The sequence below is a fragment of the Cynocephalus volans genome, chromosome 12 (genome assembly GCF_027409185.1).
Source record: "Cynocephalus volans isolate mCynVol1 chromosome 12, mCynVol1.pri, whole genome shotgun sequence".
NCBI lineage: Eukaryota > Metazoa > Chordata > Mammalia > Dermoptera > Cynocephalidae > Cynocephalus > Cynocephalus volans.
The window spans coordinates 6943581-6952706 of record NC_084471.1 but is presented as its reverse complement, the minus strand read 5'-3'; the positions used below and the strand labels follow the sequence as shown (position 1 = coordinate 6952706).

The following is a 9126-nucleotide window of genomic DNA, read 5'->3' as shown; positions in this document are numbered from 1 at the left end:
CCTCTGGGGCAGGAGTTCTGGATTCAGTCCTGGCTTTCCAGTTCTGGTAGTGCCCGCTTCCTTGGTGAGGTGAGGGCTGGTGAGTGGTGGGCTCCCCCCCGCCACCCAGGCACCAGACCAAAGCACTGCCCCCTTGCAGAGCCGGAGTGGGGGTGGGGGAGGCCACACCTGACACCCACCCGGACTCCTTGTAACACACCCTCATCCTTCCCAAGCTTCTCAGCAGGCTTTCTTCCAATGAACCACATCCTAGGTCATTAGCAAATAGAACTGCACTTTAACCAGTGTATTTCCATACAGATGTATACACTGGCTTTACTATCATTATCAGGAAATATGTTAAATGGCTGATAGGATTACATGGGACGTATTTTCTTTCTGCTTTTTAAAATTATTCACCCTTCTTACAATGAGCATATGTTGTGTAATTTTTAAAAAAATATGTACTAAGATAAGGAAAAAGTATAATATTTTAGAAATGGCCAAGGCTTCCCTCCCCACCTGTGCCTTAAGCACTGCCCTATCCTGCCTTCTCTGCTGGATCCCAGAAGACACTCCCGCCCACCCCGGGCCTCTCCTCTTCTGTGATGACTCTGAAGTTTCTCATCAGCATATGAAAACATTGAGTTCCTCCCACCTCGTCAAATAAAGCCTTCCCTTTAATTTATGCTACATTTGGGCTTGGAATACTGCATTCAAGAATGATCAATGTATAGTACATTTAATGTTAGGGAGCACCAGTTTTTATTTGGTAAACAGATGGCACAACATGGTACAGAGTACGAGCCCAATTTTGCTGAAAAATAAAATGTGGGCATATATATGTATATGTGTGGATATATAGAAATAAAACTGAAACAGTATATACCAAAGTGTTCCTAGTCGTTATCATTACGCTGTTATTCATAACTGCATTTTATTTGTTGTGCTTATATGTGTTTTCCAGATTTCTATTGTGAACATGAAATACTTTCAGCATCAGAAAAATAGCTCCAAATAAATGTGATTTTTAAAATGCTTTCCCTTGTCTCTACATCCTCACCAAGGAGTGTGGTGTGCTTTCCTTCTCTCACAGCCAAGCTTCTTTAAAACTGTCCCCCTTCCGTGGGTTTACGGTCACGTTCCCTGATGGCCCTGCCAGGCCAGGTGGCCTCCACGCTGCCAGGGACCACGTGCTTGTTCCTGGTCTGTGTGGACCAGACCCTCTCAGAATCTCCCTCCTTCCCGTGGGACCCCAGACTTTCACGCTGCTCTGTCTCTGTCCTGGGCGCCAGGCTCGTCCCCGAGGCTCAGCTGTGGCTGCTCTGCTGCGTGTGCACAGCTGCTTCTGGGAGGCCTCTCCCACTCCGAGGACACCCAGTCTCTGGTGCTACCCACTGGGCAGCCTTCAGCAGCACCTCAGCATCAACCCCCCAGCACAGAGCGCCTCAGTTCTGTCAACCCCCAAGCCACCCGAGCCAGGAACTGGGGACTCAGGGAGGTCCCCCACCCCACTCCGGCTGGCCCCAAACCTGCCTCCACTTAATGTCTCTGGAATCTGGCCCTCATCCCTGGCCTGCTGCTGTCCTGATCAAGCCCTGCACTTTCTAGCTGGGCTGTTGCAACAGCTTCCTGCTGGAGACCCGTGGCCCGTTCTCAGCCTTGGGTCCATCTGCCCTCCTTGCTGCTGTGGGGCCGATCTGACCAACACACCCCCGGCCAGACCCAGCAGCCACCTTCCTGCAGAGGCTCCAGCCTTCCCCTGCTGTCCCACAGCCTCTTCCTCGGGTCACCCTGCTTTCCACGCGGGCCTCAGCCTTGTGGAATGCCTCCCACGCACTCACCTCCACTCCTCAGACGTCAGGTGCCGGGGAGATAAAGTGACGGGGACAAGCCCCTCACCTCAGGTGCTCACCCCTGGGGAGGGGCTGTTAGAGGGTGAGCAGGTCTAACACCATCTTGTGCCCCGCTCACCATGTCAGTGCCTGTTCAGCCTCATTCGTTTGTTCCACTGACCACTTACAGAGTAACTTAGGGCCAGCATAAGAGGAACGTAGGGCTCAGGGACTAGGTGACTATTGCAACTCCTGGTGTCCGCTTGTCTGTCCATAAGCTTCACAAGCCCCCTGCTTCATATGTCACAGGAGATTAATTTTTTCCTTAACTATTTCTTTGAAGTTATGCTGTGTAAGTCTTTCCTACAAGCCAGAGAGAGCTCTCTTCTGCTGTACACATCTGATTCTTCTCTGCAGGCAACTTTTCCCCATATGTAAGTTACCCTTTCAATAAAACTTTTTGAAGACTGTGTGAATTTGCCTGCCTCATCCTTTGGTCCGAAAGTTCCTTCCCAGTTTGGAGGGTATAATACTCTAACCCTCTCCCCACACAAGGGCAAACAAGGGCTGAAGGCCCTGGGGAGCCCACGCTGTGGGTGTCCCAAACTAATAGGAATGTGACTCCAGTGGGAAGATCCAGCCTCCCCTCCCATGGGCAATGGGACTTGACATTTGATTTTATTAAGGAACCAGCGCAGTCACTAAACTGCATTTATACTTCCAATTGGAGCAGATCAGCACTTTGTAAACCAAGTTTTCTGGAATGCGAGTGTCCTTGCAGATGCTACTAGGTGATTTTATCCATTAGAATAGGCTGGGTTATGCTGCATTAACAGAACCCCCCAGGTTTATTTCTCACTCACACTACATGCCCATCAGGCTTGGCTGGGCTCTGTCTTAAGCAGTCCTCATTCCTGGTCCCAGCCTGATACTGTCCCATCACAGAGGATCGCCGATTGCCATGGTGGGGTTTTCATCAAGAAGCGACACATCCCTCCTGCTCATGATTTTTTGACCAAATCCAGCTGCATGGATGGGGGCGGGGAAATGCAGTTCTACCTCTTGCCTTAAGGAGCACAAGAAGGACTGGGGAACAGCACCGCCAAAGGCCATTGAAGCCACAGAAGCAAAAACCAAAACATCTCTGTGACCCAATAAATTCAGGCAATACTGGGATAAAGAAAGTTAAACAGGCACAGGCACTGCATGACTGCCCAGAGCCTGTAATATGTTACAAAGTATACACTGCAACAGTCAGCATCTGTTTAAGGCTAAAGCATGTGACTGTTCCTCACGTGCCCTCTGCCATCCTGGCCCAGGGCCTTTCGCACAACAGGCTCTCAAATATTCGGCTATGACTTGTTGCAATCTACGGGTGGAAAGGAGGAATTTGTCACCTTCAATTTCTCTACAACATAATGATGGTGGCATCGACTATTTACTCAGCCAGGCACTGTTCTAAGTGCCAGGAATATAGCAATGACCAAGTCAGGACAACCTTGTAGGCATCCTGGAAGGCTTGGTGTCCCGGTAGTGGGAAGATTACTCAACACCTCTTGTCCTCCCTCCTGGGTACCCTCCCAGCTCTCACCTGTCTTTGGGGATGGGTAGCTTCTGCTCAGAGTAGAAGCTGAGCATTGCCTCCATCTCCCCTGGTCTGGGTAGGAGAGCAGTAACTCAGCAGATATTCACCAAATCCGTGCATGGTGCCAGGCACTGCACTAGGGTCTGGGTTCTGTGAGTGAACCAGACAGACCGGGTCCCCACCTTCCTGGGGCTGATGCTGTAGCTGGGAAGACAGACACACAGGTCAACCTGCTGGGGGTACAATGAAGGAAGGGCAGGGACCTGCAAGGCACTGGGTTCTGCCTTTTTCCAGGCAAGGGGAATGTGGACTTTGAATATTTAGCCCAGAGATGCTGGAGGCCCAGGGTGCTGCAATTTAAATGGAAAAGGGTGTCAGGGTCTCTGGGAGGGAAAAAGTGGGGAGAAGAAAAGGACGTGCAATGTTTCTGCTGTCCCGAGGGAGTGGTAACATAACTTGATATGATACTAAAAATTACTCTTTTCTCATTCTCTGTTGTCTCATTTGTTTCTTTCATTGCACTTATCACAATGTGTGACTGTTAGTGATTATATAGTGTTTTTCTGAGGTGGGGTAGTTGTTTCTGCCACCACCAAGAGTAAGCCCATGGCTGTCTTGTCACCAATGTGACTGGCCCGCATCCAGATGGCTCTCACCCATAGTAACTGGTTGCAGTTGAATGAATAACTGTCTTGATGTTTAGTCTGGTCTGTTGGAGTCCGGTGCAGAAACTGAGTACAAACAATGACCTCCTGTCACTTTTATTTAACTCTACACTCCGTCTCATACATGCGCCCTTTTAATCCAACCCTGTGAAGTAGATACGACCATCATCTACAACGGGGAAACCGAGCCCTTGGGGTTCCAATGACTGCGGGGTCCATGCGACCACGGTAGGAAGGAGCCAGGGCACCAGTCCGGTTTGAGCTCCAGGTGCTGATGACATGGACCGCAGACCGAGCCTCGGGACTTCACCGGCGTGTGGGGACAGGCACAGCACCCACGGGGCCAGGGTGCCAGGACGGATGGCAGAGAGACCTGTGCGATGCCCTGCAGCACCCACCAGCGGGCCTTACTGCCAGGCACCTGGGACTCCTGGCTCGGAACAGATCCTCACGCACACCCGCCCTCCACGCGCCCTCCGTGCGCCAGCAGCTTCGCGGGCGTCAGTGGAAGCTCTGCGCTTGCGCCCTTTCAGGTCACAGGGCTTCCCGGCGTCCGTGTGAACATCCGGGTCACAGGCTCATAAGGACCAATGAGCGATGGGATCGTAAATCAGGAGGCGGGGAGAGGGCGGGGCATCATGGCCGCCCCCCCAATGCGCTGCGTCCGGGGGCTTGTGGGAGTCGCACTGACCAGCAGCGCCGCCACCGCAGACTCCTCTTCTGCCCTCACCGGCCGACCCTTGGTCGAGCCCGGGCAGCTCTGCTAGGCGGCGGCTGGAGAGGGAACTATGGGGACGGTGCACGCCCGGGTAAGAGGCCCAGCGACCCGCGGGCTGCGTGACCTCTGGGCGGGCGAAGCGGGCGGGCGCCGCGGGGAGACCCTCTCGTGGCTGCGCCCGGGGTTCCCGTGGTCAGAGGACACCAAGGGCGGCGCGGGCCGGGTGGGGAGGCAGCTAAGATGTCGCCTCGGGCCCACGAGTCTCGTAGACCTCCGAGCGGGACACCGCTGCTCAGAGGAGGCACCTGACTTGCTTAAGGCCAATGAGTGTCCCCAGAAAGGACTAGATGACTTTCAGGGATGTCCTCGACCGCAGTGAATAGGTTCTTTTTCTCCATGACTTGACTTCTCTACCTTCAGTCATTTCGGGCGTCTCCGCTCTCTAGCGGTCACCTCCTCCTGTCTGTCCCCGCTCAGCCCCTGCCGGAGTCGTTGTGGACTTCTGACACGGAGGACCCCTTGACGTCCCTAACGCAGACCTACCCACGCGTCGTCTTTTCTCCTCCTGCTTTACCGTCTGAAAACGGAGCCTCTCAGTGCCCTCAGTCCTCCTGCCGAAGTGGACGTGGTAACCCCTCACCAGGCTGTTGGGAGAATAAAATAAATAATGCAGAGAAAGGGCTTGCTTGGCCCGTACCAACTGCTTGTCAAACGGCTCTCCACTATCGTAATTTTACCTGAGGGCCAGTCAATGCGTTATTTGTCCAAGGTCACACAGGTAGAGCCTCAGAATGTCACAAAGCTCAGACTTCCTGAGTCCCGGGCACAACAGTACTTTTCTCCTACAACGTGGGTTGTTTCACTTGCCCTGCCCGGAAGTGTTCAGTACTTCCCCTTTATCTTCCAAAAGAATTTAGCACGGACGTCTCAGCCTGGCCTCTAGAGTTGAACAGAACTCCCCTTTACGTATCTTTCATCCGAATCAAGCAGCATTGCTCTTCTGAGGCTCTTCGGACTGTGTTGTCCACTCAGTTCCCCCTTCCATCGCCCACTCCCGCACTTATCTTTAGCTGTCAGAATAGTCTCATCTTTTTTTTTTTTTTTTTTTGGCGGCTGGCTGGTGGTACCAGGATCCAAACCCTTGACCTTGGTGTTTCATCTTTTAGTACTCAGTTCAAGTCGCTTCCTGTAGAACCTCTTCTTTATCTCCCCCTCATTTGGATCTGCTACCTTCCTTGGCATTTTTCCTCTGGTGCCATTTATATTGTCTTGTTTTAGCTCTGTTTGCCTTTTTGTCTTATCCTATTAGATTCTAAGTTTCTAGATGTTACAGTAGGAATCGCATCTTACTTGGCTCGCATTCTTCCCCCATCTTGGGGGAAAAAAAAGTAAGCATTCATTCATTTATTCAACTAATATTTACTGATGGCTTACTATGCCTGGCACTGTCAAAGGTGTTAGGGATACAGAAAAAACAGTGTTTTTATGGAGCTCCTTTGATGCTAAAATTGCTGCTCCTTTGATTATATTGACAAAAAGTGTTTTCAGTTCTCTAATTCGATCTTACATCTCACTAGCCAGTGCTTTTTGGAGTTTTTGATCAGAACTCACAGTAAGAAAACATTTGACATTTGCCACCTAGTATTCTTATGCTTCTGGGAAACAAAAGTTTTGTGAAACAATATTTATCATTAATATTTATTATGTATTATTATATTTTCTACTTCATTCTAGTCTATATATCACGGTAAAGAAGCCATTCATAACTCATTAAATTTATTTCAGCTCCTGTCCCCACTGCCTTGCATAGTGCCTGCAACATGGTGCTCAAAAAAACTTGTTTACTGATAGGTAGACTGAGCTGCTTGAAGGTTAGAGGCTAGGTCCAAATATTTATTCTAATTTATTTTACCAAATACTTATCCTCTGCCTGTTCTTCCAGACACTGGAATGTAAATTCTGTGATGGTGAGGGTCTTGATAGTGCTTATCACATAGCAGGGTCTTAATAATATTTGGTGATCGAATGAAACTCTACTAATAGAACAGTTAATTTAGGACATGAAGCTTTGCTGTAACTGTGAAATCTCAAAGACATCATTTCTTGAACTTAAAGTCTATATTCCAGATTAAGGAATGTATGTGGGAGTGGTAGGTCTTTGGTAAACCTTGTTTCATACTTTGAGATTTTAGGAACTGTAATGGAATTTTTTAGCATAATGGAATATAAACTTTGTGCCCAGACAAAGCATATTGCTAAGCATTTAGGTTAAGAAGAATGAATACGTGTACATATTGTTAATTTGCTTGTATTTTTGACAAACGCAATAATGATCAGTTTTTAAACTATTTCACAACAAAATGGAAGGATAATAATATGAAATTGTATGTTCTTTGCCCAGCATTATCTTCCCTTTTTTTTTTCCACCTTATATAAAATTCAGCCTCAACCACAAGGACTTGGTCCTGTTCACTGCTGTGAGCCCAGTGCTCAGCACACAGTAGGCACTCAGTACATATTTATTAAATGAAAAAGCAAAAAAAAATTCATTTTCTCATTATTCCACAAGTATTTATTGAGTATCTGTTATGCTAGGGCAGATAAAAATTTAAAAAGAATGGGTAACTGAGGGTCACAGACTTCTAACATCAAGAGGTGTCCCTGTGAAGGAAGGACTAATTCTGCCTGAAAAAGCCAGGAATGGCTCACAGGAGAGATAATATTTAAGGTGGATCTTTAAGCAACACAAGGGAGAGTTATTCTGGAATAGCGACAAGGTGTGCAAAAGCTGGAATGTGAGGTGGGCGTGTGGTGGAGATGGAAACTGGAGTAGCAGACGCAGGCTGTATGGTGGAGTTTTTTGTGTATTCTGCTAAGGAATTTAGTTGGATTCTATCCCTATAGGTACTTTTGAGGACCAGCACAGTCTTAGGTTAGGAATGGGGAAGGGGCCACCATACTGCCAGGTCAGTTACCTTTCCAGGGAACCAGTGACAGTGGGGAAGATATACTGACAAGAGACTGTTGAGTATTCCAGGGAAAGGGTGATAGTGGCCCCAGAGTCCCTATTGCTCCACATATGCAGATGTCAAACACTTATACGCACTTTGAAAGTGCCTATTTATATAGAATTAGTGGAGCAAGAAAATAGCCAGGTATTGGTTAGCACAGTTTTCCCCATACTTGCCTATTTGTAACGATCGCCTGGTGCTGCACTAGACCTTCTGAATCCGTCTGTATGGGGTGCGTGGGAATCCCTGTGGTTGAGCAAGTGTCCAGTGACTTATGGTCAAGCAAACATAGGAACAAATAAGAAGTGAACTAGTAATATATTATATGTTATATATATAAGTATATGTAATATGACATATATATAAATATATATGATATTTAATATTATGTGAATGTTACTGTATGTATTTATTATGTCGTCCCAGAAATACTAAATCAAGCACAGCCTGTGGAATGCTTATTCAGAAGATGCTTTAATGTTTTGAGATAAGGTCAATTCATATTGTGAAAAGTGACAGCTTTCTGGTCCATTTTATGAGCATCTGCAGTTCCTTTTAATGTGAATGAGACTTTCTGAAATGAAAAAATTTATCAGGATCTAAACAAAGTGTTTTCTTAGTAATTTGCTTTGTCAACGTAGCTATCCTAAAGTGTATGCAATTTCAATTCTAAAAGTTAGGATGTCTTTGTAGCCATCTTATTTTTTAATTATTTTTTTCCTCTTCAGATATATAAACCTGAGCCTCAGGTATACAGAGTTACATTAAGTCATAATCCTTGGTTCATGAAACAGCCATCATGGGTTCATACAGGACCCTTTTAGTTAAATAATTTTATTTTTGTTTTATTTATTAATAGTACAGTGAACACCTATGAGTTAAACACAAATCCAAGGACTTGCACATTGACAGTAGCTTCCACCTGTCTTTATATTCCCCATTCCACATCCTTGTCCCCAGCCTTTGCGTACCACAGGGAACAACTGTACTGAATTTTCTGGAGACTACCTAAAGACAAAACTCAAAGCTTTTTATTTGTTGTTGTTGTTTTTAGTGTTACAAGTTCATTTGTCTGTGGCTTCTCCCTCCCTTTCAGAGTTTGGAGCCTCTTCCATCAAGTGGACCTGATTTTGGAGCATTAGGAGAAGAAGCTGAATTTGTTGAAGTTGAACCTGAAGCTAAACAGGAAATTCTTGAAAACAAAGATGTGAGTTTTCTTTTTTTTTTTTTTTGGCACCTGGCCGGAGTTTTCTATTGAAGGTCTTGATATAATTGTTACTAGAAACATTCACTTCCATAAACCGCTAGGGAGATATAAATGAATTAACCTGTC

The 9126-nt window shown here is 47.0% G+C and overlaps 1 protein-coding gene across 2 annotated transcripts in view; it reads left to right on the top strand.

Moving 5' to 3' along the window:
- Window positions 1-4689: 4689 nt before the first annotated feature.
- The window catches only part of SAMM50 (SAMM50 sorting and assembly machinery component), a 47694-nt gene continuing 43257 nt past the window's right edge, over window positions 4690-9126 (top strand). For both annotated transcript variants that reach the window (XM_063075116.1, XM_063075117.1), the window contains exons 1-2: window positions 4690-4873; window positions 8890-9000. In XM_063075116.1, the coding sequence (XP_062931186.1) occupies window positions 4853-4873; window positions 8890-9000 (132 nt within the window). In that variant the 5' untranslated portion in view covers window positions 4690-4852. The remainder of the gene's footprint in view (window positions 4874-8889; window positions 9001-9126) is intronic.